Source organism: Monodon monoceros, unplaced genomic scaffold (genome assembly GCF_005190385.1).
Source record: "Monodon monoceros isolate NGI ecotype Baffin Bay Population unplaced genomic scaffold, NGI_Narwhal_1 Super_Scaffold_18, whole genome shotgun sequence".
Lineage (NCBI taxonomy): Eukaryota > Metazoa > Chordata > Mammalia > Artiodactyla > Monodontidae > Monodon > Monodon monoceros.
The window spans coordinates 14382329-14402519 of NW_021703774.1; the positions used below are offsets into that span (position 1 = coordinate 14382329).

At 37.8% G+C, this 20191-nt stretch overlaps 1 protein-coding gene across 1 annotated transcript in view; it reads right to left on the minus strand.

Annotated features, from left to right (window-relative positions):
- USH2A (usherin) overlaps positions 1-20191 on the minus strand; it is a 788115-nt gene that overhangs the window by 483296 nt on the left and 284628 nt on the right. The window contains exons 22-26 of the mRNA XM_029229459.1: positions 14228-14354; positions 7450-7551; positions 5689-5868; positions 4550-4680; positions 2142-2415 (exon numbers count right to left, since the gene is read on the minus strand). Coding sequence (XP_029085292.1) covers positions 2142-2415; positions 4550-4680; positions 5689-5868; positions 7450-7551; positions 14228-14354 — 814 coding nt within the window. The remainder of the gene's footprint in view (positions 1-2141; positions 2416-4549; positions 4681-5688; positions 5869-7449; positions 7552-14227; positions 14355-20191) is intronic.

Consider the following 20191-nt stretch of genomic DNA (forward strand, 5'->3'; position numbering starts at 1 on the left):
TACTACGTGCATGAAGCACCTCTATATTGTGAATATTCTCCTGTTCACTGTATAAAACATGCAGTTAGGGCTTCCCTGGTGGCGCAGTGGTTGAGAGTCCGCCTGCCGATGCAGGGGATACGGGTTCGTGCCCCGGTCCGGGAAGATCCCACATGCTGCGGAGCGGCTGGGCCCGTGAGCCACGGCCGCTGAGCCTGCGTGTCCGGAGCCTGTGCTCCTCAACGGGAGAGGCCACAACAGTGAGAGGTCCGCGTACCGCAAAAACAAAAACAAAAACATGCAGTTATTTACATAACTCTTACTATTCAAAACATCTGAGTCAGAATCTTAGAGGATAAAGGCATAAAATCTGCATTTTAAATAAACTTTCCATGCAATTCCAATGGATCCTGAATAGTAATAATAATAATAGCTAATTTTATTGCGTTCTTACCATATTCCAGCTACTATACTTCAATATTTTATAAGTGGTTTGAGAACCACTGATATGGATGATATTGCGATGATAAAAATTTAGTATTATCCATAAATAAAATATCTTTCAGTATCACAGTCTTAGTCATAGTGTAGATTTTGTTGTTCGCCTTGGGTCTATGTTGATGTTTTAAACTTCCATCATTATCATCTTATAATTCCAATTTTAGCCCTGTCTCTAGGACCACCATAACAATGGGTTTTGGTGTACTTTGAGAGTAAAATGCCCAATATACAGGGGATTTTTCCTAGATGTAAACAGAATCAAGTAATTTTGCTCCTATAAAGAGTTTTCAAGCTCCTTCTAACCTCAGAAGCCTGAAAACCAGAAGAAGCCCTTATATGAATGTAATATTTTTAGCTGCTGTTACATCTTAAGTGCCTTGAAAATGTCATTACTGTCTTCCACCCCAGATATTCATTAACTCCTACTAGTACCCTTCTAAACGTCTCCTTAGAGCTTGCCATATATTTTCTATTCAAAGGCATTTAAATCTTTATGTACTTACCAAATAGGCAAAGACTGCTTCGTGGAAAGTTTAACCATTCAGGGTGCATAGATTTTGAAATACAGAGAGAACATTTTCTACACAGGAACATGCTTGGTGGCAAGCTGGAAGTTTCTGTACTTTCCCCACTTGATAGAAAGGAACATTGGCCAATGCCCATGAAAGAGAGCACTTGACTATAATAAGGAGAGTGGGCTTTGACACCAGGCTGCCCGAGATGGGTAGGCTCGCCACCTGCTTAGGAGTCATTGACCTTGGGCAAGTTACCTTCCTCCCTGCCCCCAAGTTTCCCCATCTGTAAAGTGAGGATACAGATAATAATACCTGCCTCATGGGCTTGTTATGAAGAACTGACCCACTTATTCTCACATTAGGCTCTCAGAACCATGCCTGTCACACAGTATGAACTCACTTACTGTTAGCCTTTTTTAATCAATAATTTCTCTGATTATGTTCAAACTCCTTACATGAGTTAAAGGCTTGCTTTAGTTGTAAGTCACACATTCACATACTTTTCCTTTCCTTGATGGTTATGGATAATAAATGACACACAGACTTTTCACAAGTGTGTTTGAAATTCAAGTAAACCCACACTTTCATGTGCTTTGCTGCATGAGAGCTCCATGGAAATGCATGGAGACAAACAGCATTTACGTCAGAAAAAGCCCAGGGAATTTAAGGCCATTTTTCTTGGCTGTACACACCAACCTAATTTATTTTTTAATCTGTAAATACAGATAATGATCAGTATTTAAAAGAACCAGAACCACGTGTGTTCAAGAAAAACATGAGTAAATATATTATATATATATAATATATATAAGAATTATAATATATAATTGTAATTTATATATATACACATGTGTACACACATACATACATATATATAAATTACAATTATATTTGACGAAGATATGTTAGAATAAATATATTGATTATAAATACAGATGAGAGCACACCCTTAAGGGCAACATACAGAACTATTTGAAGAAGTGTTTTTATATTTTTTATTTTTAGAGCTTAAAATTCTTCCAGAAAAGGGGTGAGTAGGTATTGCTTTCAGCCTGATTCGACTGCTTTGTCTTGAAACACAGAACCACCAAGACCCGGTAGGACCAGGGCTGTACTAACTTGGGAATTCCTCCCGATGGAGTTTACCTTGTTCCAGCTTCAGGTGTTTATAAGAGTCGTGCAGCTCCTGTGGGGTTCCTCCCACATAGACGGGGGAATTCACCATCAGTGGCTGAGCTCTGGACTCTGACACGCGCTCCATCAGTTCATTCATACTTGTTGATAGGACGGAACCTTTTTTTTTAATGATCACTTTATTCCACCTTCCGTCACAATAGGACAGCCCCAGCCAGAGATCCACTTGTGTAAAGGTAAGACTAGTATTTAACCGGAAGCTCAATATTCCACTCTTCAGTTCCACCTGTATTTCATATTAAAAAGAAAATAGGTATATAAAAGGACTGCAGAATGGCAGTTTGGAAGACAACAGAAGGTCAACTTCTTGAAGAGAAGCAAGAAATTTCCCTGAAAGAACTCTATAAAAATGTCCCACTTTATTCTAAGCAGAACTGGAGTAACACATAATGAAGTACTCTGCAAGCTTATAATTGACATGACGGATGTTGTAATGAGTCAAACAAATTTATACCCGGTAATGATGATACGAGGTAATGCAATACTACACAGGCAAAACCATTTTTTCTTCTTTTTGATGCAGCATAGGGAAAAGATTAAACCCTAGCATAAGTGACTGAATGACTGAAGAGAATAGTTTAAACTATGACTCTATTTTTATTTGAATCTTTAGAAAATGAGAAAATACTACTTCATATATCAATTTAATTTCAGGGAAAAATATGACAAGACAATAAGAAAATGAAATGTCAAGCCTGATTAAGCTTATTTTAACTGGCTGGTGAACTCAATTTCAAATTTGTAAAATGTATTTTGATTCAATATTTCAGTGTTACTATTCTAAATCTCTAACTAACCTAATTGCTTCTATGTCTGTTCTTTCAGGTTAAAGTGCCATTTTCTAATACGAACATATTTTACTCGCATTTTCATGGCAAAGGAAATGCCTCCATGTTTTTCTTCAAAATTTTACTCAATAATTATTTTACCTACTATGTTTTTATTTTGTTAGAAGTCAAATTAGTGACCATAAGGTACTTAAAAATTTGAGATCATGTCAATGAAACAAATTAAATAGTATATAAAAAATTATTGCTTTTCTATGTAAAAATCATCTTTGTGAAGTACATCGGGTAAACAGTCATTCATTTTCTTATCCTTTCATTCAATAAATATTGATTCCCCTACTATGTTCTGTAAACCTGCTACTACAAGAGAAATTGCCCCCAAGAATTGCACTGTCTTAATAGCAGAGGCAAACATGTGTGGTAATATTATAAACAAGATGGGGATGGGGTACAAAGAGATCGGAGAGAAGAAACACATTTCGTTCCCTGGGAATTGGCAAAGGTTGGAAGTAAGGTTTTTGGAAGTATGTAAGATTCATGGAGAATCTCCAGCAGGAAGATTAACACGTTCAATGGCATGGGGACATGTACGAGCACATTAGGTTTAGAAAAAGATACAAAATTAGATAAAAGGATACATATGGGGGAAAGAGAAAGAAAGGGTTCTGCCAGGTATGGTAGAAGCCAAATTTTGGAGGATTTTGAGTGATATGGAAAAATAATCATTTTTCTCTTGTCTGACGCCAAAAGCCCATATTCTTTCTACTAATATCTTACACTAAAAGTTCACCCTGCTGGTCATAAGAAGTACATCCTATAAAAATGTTCAGAGTAGCCTTATTCACCATGGCAAAAACATGGGAACGACCACTACTTCATTGAAAAGAGAAGAGATATATTATTACCCAGCCATGAAAAATACACGGAGAACATGAATAACTCAGAAACAATGTCAAGGGCTAAAGCAATTGCCTAAAGATAGAAACTTTTACAAATTTCTAAAACAAAGATTTTTAGGCATTCATTCATGATGTTCAAACTATAAAAATGCAAGGAGATAATAAACACAAAATTATGATTACATATTACCTCTAGAGGGAGACAGGGAAATGGGCTAAGAGATGGCCTAGAGGTAGATGCAAAAGTTTGATAATATTTTAATTCTTGGGTTGGGTGGTAGGTTCATGAGTGTTCATTGTACTATTACATTTTATTTTATATGTGTGTGTGAAATATTAAATATATAATATATATTCTTTCAACACTATTATATAAAAGATAATGAAGGAATATTTTTCAAATATTGGGAAGGTAAACTGCATTTCCTCAATTCCTAATAATTAGCCTGTTTTGTTAAAATTACAATTTTCAAAGTATAATGGTCATTTAAAAAATCATCATGGTTCTAAAATACAAAATGTTTCACAGGATTCCAAAAGTGAAAATGACATGGGGGTAAAAATAAAAGCAAAAGTGAATTTGGAAAGAAACCCTAATTAAGTATAATGTAAACACATGGTTTATTGATTTTAAAGTTGGATCTAACATTTTTAAGTAAATTAATTAACATACAGCAAGAAAATCAGGTCCATCTTTGTTGTAAATGAAAAGAAGCAATCCATTCAATTGGTCAGTTCTGAACTTAAAGGAAATTTCAAAGTCCATTCCACCATGAAACAAATATGGATAAAGTTCCAGGAACCCTTTAGAGAAAAAAACATGTACAAATTAGCATGTGCAAAGCAATACTGTTAGCATCGTAAGGGTGTCATAAGACAACCTTAGGACATATTCTGTCGTTGAATAAATCTCTCACAAAAGAAGATGCAGATCAATGTTAAGAAATTCACCTTGTAATGTACTGAAGTAGCAGAATGAACTTGACATACCTTTTAAGAGGAAGCAAGTTACTAAGTCATGGATACAATTAAGACTATTACTAGTTTATCTAAGTATTAACAATAAGTAGTTGCAACTCTGGATAATGACAGTGATGAGAAAAAGCAACGAAAAAGTGCACAGAGTATAATATTATTTAGCTTTCTGTTCTGAAGGTAGTTTAACCAACTTAATATCTAAACAACTTAGTTATAAATGTAGCAGGCAATAGTGGGCTTTTATTCCAAAAATAAGCCATGGTGGCCAAGTCACCATATTCCCTTCCACTCCTTACCCTGGGTGGCTGCTAGACAGAGACTGTAGGTGGCACGTATGCCGGGCACACTATGTCTCACCTTTGCCACAGCCTTTGGAGCAATGGCAGTGATGGTGGTCATATTCTCTAGCTCTCCCTCAAGGCCCTACTTACCCCATCACGCAGCTGAAATTTTACTCTTAGGAGCACTGTCAGTCTATATCATGGGATAAAACAGATATTGTGTGGATTAGCCTGACAAAACTCCTTTGACACATCTGAGTAAAACTATATTCTAAATAAAAAAGTGGACTTACAAATGGACATTATTGGCACTACCATAGGTAAACCCCAAACTGCCAGAGATCTTACACATGAATATGTATTTATGAGTCTTACTATTTATATTATATATTCAGACGTTGAGAATATATGCATGGGCATCATGGCATAACTAGGTATTTCTGAGATAGCAGGTTCCTATGAGGTCAAAATAATTGTATCAGGAGAGATTAAATTACACCAAAGATAGAACATACAAGCTAAGCAATGACCAGTGTCTATTTTAGAACCTTACCTGTCCCTAGGAACTGAGCTCCCTCTTGTAATGAAGTGGGGCATCCCTCCCAGTTGTTATACACGTTGATTTGCTCTTCAGAACTCTGCCAAACCAGACGCCCCCAAGCAGCAGAGGGATTATAATTCTTCATAAAATATACATCCTTGAGACAGCCCACAAAACCCTTTTGGATTATGTCTGCAGGGGTTGAGAGATATCAAGAAATATGTATTCTGAGAAATTCTTTTCAAGCAATGAATTTGATGTGCCATTAAAATCAAAGAAATAGTCAATAGCTCTCACTACCTACTTACTACAAATTTTTAAAAAATTTCTTCTTTTAAGTTTTTTTTTTTTTTTGATGTGGACCAATTTTAAAGTCTTTATTGAGTGTGTTACAATATTGCTTCTGTTTTATGTTTTGGTTTTTTTGGCTACGAGGCATGTGGGATCTTAGCTCCCCGACCAGGGATTGAACCCGCACCCCCTGCATTGGAAGGCGAAGTCTTAACCACTGGACTGCCAGGGAAGTCCCCAAACTTCTTAATAACTCATGTAAACACCACACCATCAGCTAGGGTAGGTGGTAACAATTGTAATGTTTCGCTCTGGTTCAGACTCATCTTATCTGCAGAAACAGATGTTTGCACAAAAACCTTGGTTTTATAGTAATAGCAAGACTATTGCCTCTTGAACTAACAAGGGGATCTCATCTGCCACTGGTCTTAAAAATAAATGTGCAGTAACACATTTTAAAAGTAAGATTTAAAGGAAGTCTATCTATTAAATCTACAGTTTATAGTTTAGTTCCCTCGCCATTTTGACCTAGTCTGTTACACAAGTAAAGCAATAATTTCATTTCATTTTGAACTCCCCAGACCAGGTAAGTGTGGGGCTTATGAATACAGTAAGTAGGGTGGTCATAAGAGGTTGGGAAAGAGAGAAAGTGAGCAAATGAGAGAATTAGAGAGCAAAAAAAAAAAAAAAAAACGCAGAGAGGGCGAGCAGGCACCTGTAGCTGAGGTTGCATTTCATATGGCAGTGTCCTTACAGGTCAGTGGAAAGCTTAGCTCTCAGCTTTTGAGTTCATGACCTGATGTCAGGGAAGGTATTCACCAGCAATCAAAGTTTTACAAGGTCAATTTATATGCGCAATGTCCAATTATTTATTTATAATGGACAGATGTCATCTACAGGAGGGATACTTGGTATTGGGGTATGCTCTCCTCCTGATGCCTGGATATACCAGAGACAAGAATTGTGCTTGGTGGGCAAAGAACTAGGACAAAGACTCTCTTCTCTTTCTTTCAATCCGTGTGTGTGTGTGTGTGTGTGTGTGTGTGTGTGTGTGTGTGTGAATGTTTTCAAGAGACTTCTCCACCAGTCTACAGTAGCCAAATGAAAGCCGTCTCTTCTCTACAGGTATTTATAAGGAGGTAACTATAACCAGTCTTGAGGATTTAAATATATCCTTCTCAAAAAATTCACTGTAAGTTTTTGATCCCTAAATAACATAGCTTTGACTGAAATTAGTATAATTCATTTCAGCAAAAGTTTAATGAACTCCTTTTACATATCAAGAACTGGGTACTAAGAATTGAAATGCAAGTAGTACATGGTTCCTTTAGAAAAGAAGATACCTAAAGGAAACTTTTGACATACTGATGTAGGAAATACAGCATGAGATAGAAAATAATACTATTACCCATACTTTAAAATAATGCAACTTGATTCTAAAATGTGGACAACATATAAATTCTATACCTTTCCCAAACTCACCAGAATCCTTCCTGAGGATGGTATAACCCTGCGGCAGCCCTCCCACAAACACTCCTGTGTTCTCTCCAATAACAGTACTACCATTCAGGGTGGCCGAGGAGCCTATGGATGAAAAAGGAGATGAGAATTCCAACTTCAGCAGGATAATCTATTTCTACTAATTTAACAAATGACTAAACCCTTCCCTGGGCTTCTAGACACCACTCTTTCTTGGTTCTCTACATATTGGTTACTTTTCTTCACTGGTTCTTCCTCATCACCCCAACATCTTGATGCTGGAATGACCCAGACTTCCTCCGTTCTCAGATCTCTTTCTCCACCTACACAGATACCCTAATCCCCTCTAGAAGGATGAAGAGAGAGCTGGGTACCTGTGCTAACTCCCAGGACCAAAGATCAGAAGGGGCCTGGGTCCTTGACTGTGTTGCATAACAATGCAAATCTGTTAAAATGTCTATCTTACTCCATCATTTTTTGGGAGAAGGGGGATTTTTTTTTTCAGAGCCCAAACAACTCTAATTAGCCCTACTTATATCTGGGACCTTGGCTTTAAATACCATCTTTAGCTGACAACTCCCAATTTTTTTATCTCTAGTCTGGAACTCTTCCCTGAACTCAGATCCAGGAATCTGCTTGATATTTCCACTTGGATGCCTCACAGGTACCTAAGACTTAACATGTTCAAACTGAAATCTGAAAATCTCTCTTTGAATCTGCTTTTCTCACTAACTTGCCCACCTTAGTTATGGTAGTTACAGTCTAAAGGCCTCAAACATTGCAGTCATGCTCTACATCAGGGGTTAGCAAAAGTCTTCTGTAAAGAGCAAGGTAGTATGTATTTTCCTCTTTGTAGACCACACAGCCTCAAGCAGCCATAGACAATACCTAACCAATGGGTGCAGTTGTCGCCAATAAAGCTTTATGAACACAGGCATGTGCTGGATTTGGCCCACAGGTGGTTTTTGCCAACCCCTGCTCTACCTCAATCAAATTCCTTAACATTTACAATACATCCAGATTTCTCATTATATCCACAATTCCTTCCCTGGTTCAAGAAACGATCATTTCTTATCTGGATTATTTTAGAATTATTGCAGAAACCTATTCGCTGGTCTCCATGCTTCTGTAACAAATTAATAAGCAGAAACCTCAATTAAATAGAGTCGGGAGACCAGAAGGTAGAGTTCTCACACCTTGTAATGAAGGCAAACCCAACAGGAAGAAGAAAGACTTTTCTTTCCTGGCAAGGACTCAGCCAATGAAAAATCATGAACACTTTGTTTACCACAGTCCTCCCAGCTTCCTGTTCACCCTCTGTAAAAGTTTTCTCCCTCCCTTGCCATGCGGGACTTGCACTTGGCTTGCCATGGTTGTAGATGCTGAATTGTGATTCTCTGCTGATCCCCAATAAACCCATCTTTGCTGGAGAAATATCTGACAGTCCATTTGTTTTAGGTCAACATTTTGGTGGACCCTATGGGGACCAGAGAAAACCCCTGAAGGCTCCAGTTCTGGTGAACAAACAGGTGTGGTACCCACAAAGAAGCCCACTGTGCTCACTGCTCTTACCAACTCTGGAGTTTGAAGGTAAATCTTTCTCCTGGATCTGAGCTCACACCCTCTTTGCATTTGAAGCTCTCCAGCCTTTATGCAAGTTCTGCTTAAAGGTTTTTTCTGGTTAAGGCCTTGTTCTGTACCTGAGTACTCATTTGGAACTTCAGTCTAATTTTGAGATCAGACTGTTTCAACCAAGACTGGCTGAGAAGTCATCAGCCCGTTCCTTCAGGATCGAGGCTGCTTCACTGAAACTCTGCTGGTTTTTCAGGCTTCAGCCCATTCCTTTGGAATTAGGACTGTTCTTTGGAAATGACTGAAAAACCTTGGGCCTGGTTTCTACAGGACCAAACTGTTTCCCTAGAATTGGCTGGTATTAATTTGCATGCTGTTTGAGTTGCGAGCAGTTTGATTTGAACTGTGAGCTGTTTAAAAATTATTCTTTCACTCTGGAGACAAACTTCTGAGTAATGAGATACCAGTTATCTACATATTTTGAGCGAGCCCCTGCCGACAGGGACTCTGGACAATTTTATGTTTAAAAAGTGTGGTCTTTCCTCATGTGCATTTCCAACTAAATGGACCAAATTGACCTAAGGCAATTTAGAATATCAATGGCCATTATGGGGAATTTTTGGAATCCTCAAAGTTAATTGGACTACAATAGCTCAGAAATTCCCAGAACTGAATAGTATGCCTATTTTGATTGGCATGTTGAGGTTTCTAAATGTAATTAGGAGCTTAAAATTGTCTCTCAGCAAAATGAGATTTTAAGATTAACTGAGGCAAACATGTGGATAAAGAAAGACAGAGTGGCTCTCCACACCTCAGGCTTTTCTTCCTTGGCTTCTCTGTCTCAGGCTCGACCTCTGGTACCATCTTGTCTCTCTTCCTCAGCTCCTCATGGCCAGACTCATGTGGAACCATCTTTCTCCTTTCCTTCTCTACTGCCTATGCCTCCTCTAGACCCTCAGTCCCCCCCCCAATAATTCTCTCACCAAACTTCCCCTTTCTCTGAAACTTTCCCCACTCCCTTTTCCTCTGAACTTATCAGAACCTGTCCCTTTAAAATTAAGCCTTCTAAGGTTCCAGAAGCTAAACCCTTAATTTCTTATATTCCCTGGACTAAAGCTGAACTGCAAGCCACAGTCAAAAATATACCCAAAGTAACTGAAGATTGTCACAGCTTTGATGAGGAATTTAATGTAGTCATTCAAACTTATCAACTTGGTTTCTCTGACGTACCTTAGCTAATTCATAGGTTTGTTGGTGATGGCCAGACCCAGCATTGGATCAGAACTGCTAATTGGGAAAATCCTGAAAGGTCTCTAGGATAACAACCAGGAGATCAGCCCTCTAACTTACTATATGATCAGGCTTGAGCAATCACTAGGTGACTTCATTGAGCAATTCCTAGGGTTTTTCCAAAGACTGTCAACTGCAACAAAATTCAGTCTTGCACACGAAACTCTGATGAACCTGTTCATTATGATTACAATTGAATTCAGATTATTTTCATGCAAAGTTTTGGTCTTCTCCCAGATGTTGATTCCACCTGGGTAGCTTTTCATTCCAAGTTTATCAATGGGCCAAACTGGGATCTTTCCTTTCTAATGAAAAGGACCAGGATGGAATGGAAAACTATGTCCCATCTAGTTTTGATTAATCTGTCAAAACTGCTCTCTCACACTATAGCTGAATCACCTAAAAGGAAGACTGTCTAAATTCTTAAACTTCAACTACGCAAATGAAGGCTCCTAAATGAAACTAAAATCCTCCTAGTTTCTGGTATTATTGAAAATAGCCAGGATATTGGAAAAGAGACTGTTACAAATTTAAGCGCTTTCAGTGTCTTCAGCCCCCTTTCCAATATCCGCCAACTACTCAATGACAGGCTCTGAGGAACTATAGGGGCTCTTCCCAATTCTCCGTCTTAATCAGCTTAAAGAAATGTTTCTCAAGATTGGGGTTGAATCTCTTCCAGTCCTAACGGTCACACACTCAGTGCTCCAACCCATTACTAAAAAGCAGCCTCTGCCTCCGAGTACCAACACAGTTCAAATAGTGGCAATCTCTAACGAATCTCAAGAGGCTCTTGTCTCTGAACCTATTCCCTTTCCTTTAGGCCCTTTGAGAGACACACATGTATTTTTCTCCTTAGTTCCTCTGCCCCTACCCATTTATTAGGCTGAGACTTCTTGGAGAAGTACCATGCTGGAAATTCTTTCTTCCAAAAGGAGGAGATAATCCAGAATTTGACAGTAGCCGTCAAAATCACCAACCGGTAAATTAAATGACCCCTCTGACATCTTTTATTTGTTCTGTCTCCGACAGTTCTAGAGCGGATTTTGGAAACACTGATCATGTGTCCCTATTGAATCAGCCACCACCATCTTTATAGGCAAAATCTCCAACTGATATTGGCAAACTTCAAAGAGCACCCCTTCCCATCAAGATTCAAATAGATCCCTCAAAACCTCTTCCCAGAATTAATCAATACCCTATAAGTAAAGAAACCCTTCAAGGCATAAAGCCTATAATAGAAGATTATAAGGCTCGAAACCTCGTTATGCCTGTACTAATTCCTGTGAGGATGCTATTTTACCTGTGAGAAAACCTAAGGGCTGAGGGTAGAGGTCTGTCCAGGACCTCTGAGCAATAAGCAACATTGTTATCCCTAGACGCCCTGTTGTTCCTAATCCTCAGACGTTCTAACATCCATTCCCACTGGAAGCAAATTCTTTACTGTAATTGATTTATGCAGTGCATTCTTTAGTATTCCACTTGATGAAGCTAGCCAACACCTTTTTACCTTTACTTGGGAAGAAAAACAATTCACCTGGACAGTAATGCTCAGGGTTTTACTGAGAGTCCTTCTTATTTCTTGTAAATCCTGAAGGTTGACCTGGATGATATAAAGTTTCCTACAGGTCTACTTTGTTGCATATGTGAATGATTTGCTTCTTTGATCTTCTAAAGCCTACTCACAGGAAGACAGCATCCACTTTCTAAAGCTTTTAGCCTTAAAGGGACATAAGATTGCCAAGGAAAAAATTGTAGTTTGCCCAAACCCAGGTTTGATATTTAGGGCATCTGGTATCAGAACAAGGGCTACACTTTGATACAGATGGACTTCATAGTGATTGAGGAACCTGTTTTACTGGCCAGGTACTTCAACAAGTCTGTGGCATCAATCCTCTGATTTAGTCGATCACAGTAACGGCATTATTAGACCCAACTGACAAAATGTGTAGAGGTCATACAAATACCTTGGCCCAAAGCATTGCTATTGGTCCCTCTAAATCTCAGATCCACACTTTTTGTAACTCAAAAATTCTCACCCATTGAAACAGTCACAGGACACCCAACACACTTGGTTCAACACCTGGTGAGGCAGCTTTCTGAAGATATCTGGACCAGGTCTTTAGGAAGTGTATTGCCAAACCTTTGACAATGACATAATGCTTCAGATGATCTCCAATGTCTATGATCTTGATAACATATGGAATTGAGACAGTAAGTGTCTGAGAGTTCTCCATTCTACCTTCCCTTGTTACTCGAATATGACCTCAGTAGGTTTCCAATCTGTTCATTCCCTTCCGATATGAGACCCCACACACAGGAAAGATCCTTCCTGGCACTGAGGAACAAAAAGCCATTGAAATTAGAAAAGCTGACTCGATCAGTGATGCTCTGAGAGAAAGTTCATGATCAAAAGGGGGACATATAAAAAATTAATAAACAGAAACCTCAAATAAATAGATTTGGGAGACCAGAAGGAGGTCTCATGCCCTGTGGTGAGAGCAGAGCCCAACAGGAAGAAGAAAGACACCTCCTCTTTCCTGGCAAGCACTCAGCCAATGAAAAGCCATGGACTATTTGTTTACTACAGCCCTCCCAACTTCCTTTTGCCCTCCATAAAAGCGTTCTCCTTCCGTTGCTGTGCGGGGACTTACAAGTGGCTCACCATGGTTGCAGACCCTGAATTGCAGCTTTCTACTGATCCCGAATAAACCCATCTTTGCTGGAAAAGCATATGGCAATCTATTTGTTTTAGGTCAACACTTCCATCCTTGTTCTCCTTAAAACTTATCTCCAAAAGAGCAGCCAGAGTGTTCCTTTTAAAGAAAGAAGTCATGTCATGTTACCCCTCTCTCAAAATTCTCCAATGGCTTCCCTCTTTTCAAGCAAAAGCTCACAAAGCCCTATGTAATACAGCCCTCTGATTTCACATTGTAACACTAGCCCCTTCAACCTCTCTTTCCCACATTGGCTTCCTTGTTGGTCCTTGACATGGCACATATCGTATGCTCCCACCTCAGGGCCCTGGGACCTACTGTTCACTTGACTTGAAACATTCTCCTAGACATTTGCCTGGTTTGCCCTTTTGTCCCCTTTAGGTCTATGCTCATATGTCACCTTATCGGAAAGACCTTCTCTAACAGTCTTTTATAAAATCAAAACATCCCTTCCCCAATACACACACACACACACACACACACACACACACACACACACACACACCCCTTTTCCTCTTATCCTGTTTTATAAATTCTCAGAATGTACCATGACCTGATATTTGTTCAATATTTATTTATTCTGTTTCCTGCCCCTCTCCCACCTAAAGTGTAAATTTTCCTCCTTGTTTCCAGAGTTCCTAGAGCAGTAGTAGGTGCTTTCATATTTTCTGAATGAATTAATAAAAGCCTGCATCATCGTACTGTAACTTTTACAAGTGCATGGGGATGGTAGATAGGGAAGGATAGAAAGAAAAAGAAACTTAGAATTGCAAAGAAAAAATACATGTCCCAGAATGCTGCCTACCAACTGTCTTAATTGGAAGAAGTTTACCTTTTGGAGCCTTAGTTTCCTCATCTCTAAAATGCATATAATAACCGAGGTCATAATAGAGGAACATAAGGAGAGAACATAAGTGAAAGGAAGGTAAAAGCCCTTGCAAATTGTAAAGACCTGAAAAAGATACAAAATTGCTATTGATGACTTTACTCTTATTTTTGCTTTACCGAAACCCTGCGTAGACGAGAAGATAGTTGCCAAGACTTCATCATTTTAGGAGCACCCCAAAGGCAAACTCAACAGCAATTTAGATGAAGTTGAGTGGAGATAAAGGTGAAAGAAGAGATGAACAAATATAAACAACAGAAGAGTACGGTAGCATCAGCACCTCAATAGAGCCCTTCATATATGTCAAAGAAGATCTTACCTGTATATTTCCCATCAAGTGTGATTTGGCCGAAATCCTGATGCCTAATAGCGATTATCTCATGCCATTTCCCATCACTATATTGTTTACCATCATCATTAGTTGTGGTAACTTCTACTGCAGACCCCTTAAGGGAATGAATGAGGGAAAAAAATCAAAGAGTGAATATACATGTTACATACACATACATATATATTTGTATATTTGTTAAAAACCAATTGGCAAATTTCAACATGATCCAGATGCAAGCATGCACACGTTTTAAACAGAACTCAAAATTAAAGTTGATACATCCTTCTGGCTTTTCTCTGATGTGCTTCTGTGTCACCTCAGTGCTCAAATCTGAAAAGAGCTTCTCTTTGGAATAAAAATCTCTTACAAGTACCCTTGGATTTTGAGTAACTATACTCATCAGAAAGGTAATGAATTTTCTATTCTAATATTTTAAATTTGGGGGCAGAAATATAAAAAAGAGAAGAATTTAAAACTAATAAAATACTATTCAAATAATATTGTTCTAAAGATAAGGAAATGTCTGGCAAGTTATTTTCTTTTACCTTCACTATACTACGTATAGCAAGAAGGAATAAGGTTCACACTAAAAATTAGTCACTTACCAATGCCTTGAACATAAGTATAGCGGTTCAACTTAATACTCAATGCTTTGTAGTCTAAATTCTAACATTTATACTTTTGCCTAAGGTAATAGTATAGTTAAAAATGAGTTCCTAAGTGGATAAGACTAGGAAATGGCAGATATTAAGAACAGATACTAGCTAAAAGGAGGTGAGGATAAGGAAACAAAGAAAAGTAGAAGAGAAACATTTCATCTTAACGCTTTAGTGGTATGTATATTCTGGTTAGCACAATGATACTCTTTTAACGTTAGTGAACACTTAAGACTAAGTACAAGATATTTCAACTTTGTCACCATATCATTTGCTACTGCTGTGGTTAAAGAAAAAACCACCAGAAAATTACTCTGAACCTTCTACATGAAAACAATTTTTTTTCTTTCTTTCTTAATAAAGTAGATCTCTTTAGCAATACTTAACTTCAATCAATAAAAATTTTTTAAAAGCTAAAGATAAGATTTGGTAAAATACTACAAAATATATTTTTAAATTACTTGGACTGTTTCACCAAATTCTAATAATCTTGGTATACTGTTTTTCAAAAAAGATAAAACTGATAATTATCTGATGCAATATGGTGAAGATTTATGTCACAAAAATTGCAACGTTAATCACACCATCTTCAGTAAAACATTTCTGTTTATATTTCCCTAAAATAGCTTCAGCAGTATACCATGTCCATTCTATGCATTTAATTGGCTCCTGTCAGCCCTCATACAGAGCATGACAACATGTGTGACATACAGAATTTCATATTACCAAAAAAGAGCTTTTAATTTCCCATGAGTAGAGTGGGTTGCTTCTCACGTGGACAATATCCCAACTTTTATAGGCAACTCGATCAGCTAGAAAGATGACCATTTTGGTAAGTCCTCGAATCTCTGTAGGTTGATTTTCCTTCTATCTCTTTCCTCTACATATTCTTTTATTTTCCTCAACCCTATTTCAACATTTTAATATTTTACAAACACACATTTCATTATCGTAGTTTAATAATTAAAACCAGAACTGGTGTCGTGCCCAATTAATGTGCCCTGGTAGCATGCCCATTAGTTTTTCCATTAGTGAATTCAACAATACTAATGGGATTACTAGCATGGGATGCTAATTGGGCGTGACATAAGAAACTGGCTTACTTCTTAGCATACCCTTGCTAATGATGAAATTAATGAGCATTTTATTAAATGCTGTCTCATCAAAGTGTACTTAGTTAGTGTTAAAATTGTTACAGACGATGCTGCATTCTAAAGATCAGGTGTCTGAGTAAGTGGTTCTTCGTATCATGTTTGGCGATAGTCTGAAGCATTAATAGTTCTCTACATCGAAATCACATTGACTGGTGACACATTCAAGTACATAACACACAGCCTCAGTATGCCAAATTTTCTTCATACTTAGAGGAACTTAGTGTATTATTCTTTGATGATCATTTTAAGATTATTTTACCTCACCAATGTTAAGAGAATAATTCTGTGATCAATTCTGATGTCATATGATGCAGTTTATTTTTTCCATCTGGAAAATATCAGACATGTTAAATAGATGCTATTCGGAATTTTTTTTGAAAGCTTTCACTTTCACCATTTCCCTCAGTGAAGTCAGAATGTTATGTGAATTTCCTGTTAATGTCACTGAACATAAAAACATTTAACTGAGAACCACGAGTCATTACTGGTCAATAAAATATCATCTGATCAAGTATTTCCAAATTGAAATTAATCTAATGAAAATAGGAAGACTCTAGCTAATTGTTAGAGAGAACAAAAAAATACAGCAATTAAAAAATGGAGTAACTTTACTGACTCTTAACAATAATTCTAAGTGTTCAGTTTATGATAGGCAAACATACGCCCTGTTTTAAATATTATGAAGAATCTTCCCCCTTTCCCCCAAATATTTTTTCATAGAATGAATCGGACAGTTGGAAGGAATGCCAAATAAGTTTTTACGCCTCTATGTAGAATTATATTGTTATGTAAAGAATTCGTTACTTAAGTTTATTAAGATATTTTAAAAAGAACAAAGTACACAATGACTTCAGTTATTTTGAAACTACGTGTTAGAGAGTAACTTTAAATTCCTACAGAATGCTCTTTCCACAACTCAAAATTTAATTATTTTGAATGGATTCAGGAACAGTAATTTGAAAATAACCATCGGTATAAATCAAAGTATCTAACTGACAAATGAAAACAAATAACTAAAATTGTTAAATTATCATTAAAGAACTGGAAATTTTATCCTAGAAAATGGGTAATTTCTGCAATTATGAGTACTATTTTTTTTTTTTTTTTTTGCAGTACGCGGGCCTCTCACTGCTGTGGCCTCTCCCGTTGCGGAGCACAGGCTCCGGACGCGCAGGCTCAGCAGCCATGGCTCACGGGCCCAGCTGCTCCGTGGCACGTGGGATCTTCCCGGACCGGGGCACGAACCCGTGTCCCCTGCATCGGCAGGCGGACTCTCAACCACTGCGCCACCAGAGAAACCCATGAGTACTATTTTACCAATAGCTATCAAGCCACTCAGTCAACCAATCAGTCAACAGGCCTTTATTTATTTATGAGTATATCTACTATGTTCCAAGGACTGTACTGAGCCTCAAGGATGTATCTGGGGACTAATAGACAGACCTGCCCTCACTGGATTGTACACTCAGATAAGAAAGACACGAAGAGCAAATAACTACTTGTCTGATGAGTACAATAAGGTGTTCATTAGATAATCTTGTATCCTTTAAAGACAAAAGGAAAGAAAACTGGCTTAAAGCGGTACCTGAGTTATTTAAAATATAAATACTTTGAAATGTCAATGGGGGACATATAAAACAAACTCCTAAGCTTCTTTAAACTTGGGGTAGCTCTAACTTTGTTCAAGAAGTTGTATTTATGACACAGAGTACAGACTTGTGGTTGCCAAAGGGGTGAGGGATTGGGGAGGGAAGCATTGGGGGTTTGGGATGAGCAGATGCAAACTATTATATATAGGATGGATAAACAACAAGGTCCTACTGTATAGCACAGGGGACTATGTTCAATATCCTGTGGTAAACCATAATGGAAAAGAATATGAAAAATAATATATATATATGTATAACTGACTCACTTTGCTGTACAGAAGAAACTCACACAACATTGTAAATCAACTCTACTTCAATAAAAAAAAAAGAGAAAAAAAAAGCTGTATTCATATTCCTACCCCAAAAGAGAAAAAAATGGAAGAATATTCCAAGTATTCTCCATTCCTCAGTTTCAACAATCTCTTTGCCTGATAATATGCTGGGCTTTCATTAAAAAGTTAGCAATATGTCCAGTTAACCTGGATAAATTCCTTTGTGGTGAGGAAGGACCAGTCCCAGCTAGCTTGAGCTCATGGACTCATGTATAGACAGCATCACAAGCACTGTGATACATCTGATCACATTTTCTCAAATGTATCTTAAGGCAGTCCGGCTCAACCAACGCCTTACTTTCTTTTGTATAAATTAATTATCACTTTCCTGAAAATGCAGGTAACTTTTGCTTTATTAGAGGGATATTATTATTCCAGGTAAAAATGCACTTGTAAGGCATCATTAAACCCTCTGCATTCCCCTGGTCCTCCAACTTTGGCTATAACAATTTCATTAATGCTTGCCTAGCAGGTACCAACTTTGTATACAGGTTACGATTTGGGTATATAGGGCAGGGACAGGCAGAGGGAAGCACTCTAGGCCATTGTCTGAGGGAAGAGGGGGAGGAAGTGGTTGGCAATGCCCTTGTGAATGTTTCCTTGAACTCTGCTCTGGTCTACACCAGCCTGTCTATCTGATCATTGAAAAGGCGATGAAAAAGATGAGATGGGGGGAGTCTTCTGGCAGCCAGTCTCAGGATCATAATGGCAATAATGTGGCTGAGCGGAGTTAAGCATTATTTAACTTCTTCCCCTTCCTATTCTGCAGAATCTGAAGCTATCACATGTTTTAGAAAGAGAAATAACAAAGAGATGGCAGTCATGTTTCAGTTCTGGTGGAATCATTTTTGGATTAATTCTGCAAAGACTTTGCCCCATATGTTTAGAGTATATTGTGGGTGGGGGGGGGCGGGGGGCAGGCAGGGCACATTTATTAAATACTCAAAACCTGTGAACAAACCCGTGGCCACTGTATGATTACAGACGTAGCTCTGGGGTGTGAATGGTCATCTGGAATCACACTCACAGACACCAGGATGGACGTTTATGAGGGTATGACCAATTGTATTGTAAGTGTGAGGCAGCGTGAAGCCACCCTGGCACACTGCCCTGTTCAAGTCCAGCAGGACTCTACTCCAATCTTGGAAGGGGGGTTGTCTAGAGAGAGGACGGCAGGAGCAGCATTTTGTTCATTTCTCATTTCCGTGTTTCCAACTCATAACTGCCCAGCACAGTGCCTGGAATATGACACATTTTTAACAATGTTTCATTGAATGAAATAAACTAAATCCAGTGCCAGTTCTATCGCTAGATCGCTATGTGACCCTAGTTAAGACACTTCATCTAAAGCGGGGAATAAAACAATACCTACTTCAGGTGGCTACTTCAAGAATGAAATGAGACAATCAACATGAACCCACTTTGTGTACTTTGAAAGCTCTATGAATAAATGGCTATATGATTAAAGTTTTTCTCCATCTGGCTTGATCTCAAATATACCTAGATATTAACAGGTTGAGGTAGAAGAAGCAGAACCAGATTTTTTCTTTCTCATTGATATTCTTCTATTTTTCTGGATTGTTTCCTTTCTTTTATGTTTTTTGTTGATATTTACAATTTAGCATTTAGTCTTTTTTTTTAATCTTGTTAATTGTTCTTGGAACAATTAACAATTAACAATTTTCGTTCTATTAGTAATTACTTTCTGTTGTCACAACATTTAAAATCAAATATTTTTGTCCATTTATTTTATGAAAACAAGAAACCAATATAACCTATACCCTTAATGCCCCCTCTACTAAGTTGATACCTTTAGAAACTTTTAAGTCACTCATTTTTCCCCCCCTCCTTCAACTCTTAGTAATTTTAGCACCAAACAATTATCAGGGCTTTTTTTTTTCCCCCTTGCTGTGTGTCTCTTCTATGTCAAAGATTCTTTGGCACATAAAACACATTTCTAGTCATTTTGTCATCAAATACTTAGGTTGAACTTAATATCCTTAGGTTTATTATTTACCACTACTTCTCCTCTGTATTTCAAATTCTTTATTTTTTCCTTCTGATTAGAAGCCTTGCTGAAATATTTCCTTCCAATATGGTGCACAGATGGTATTTAAACTGAATCTCTGGACATCAACAAGCATTTTTCTTTCATGTTGAA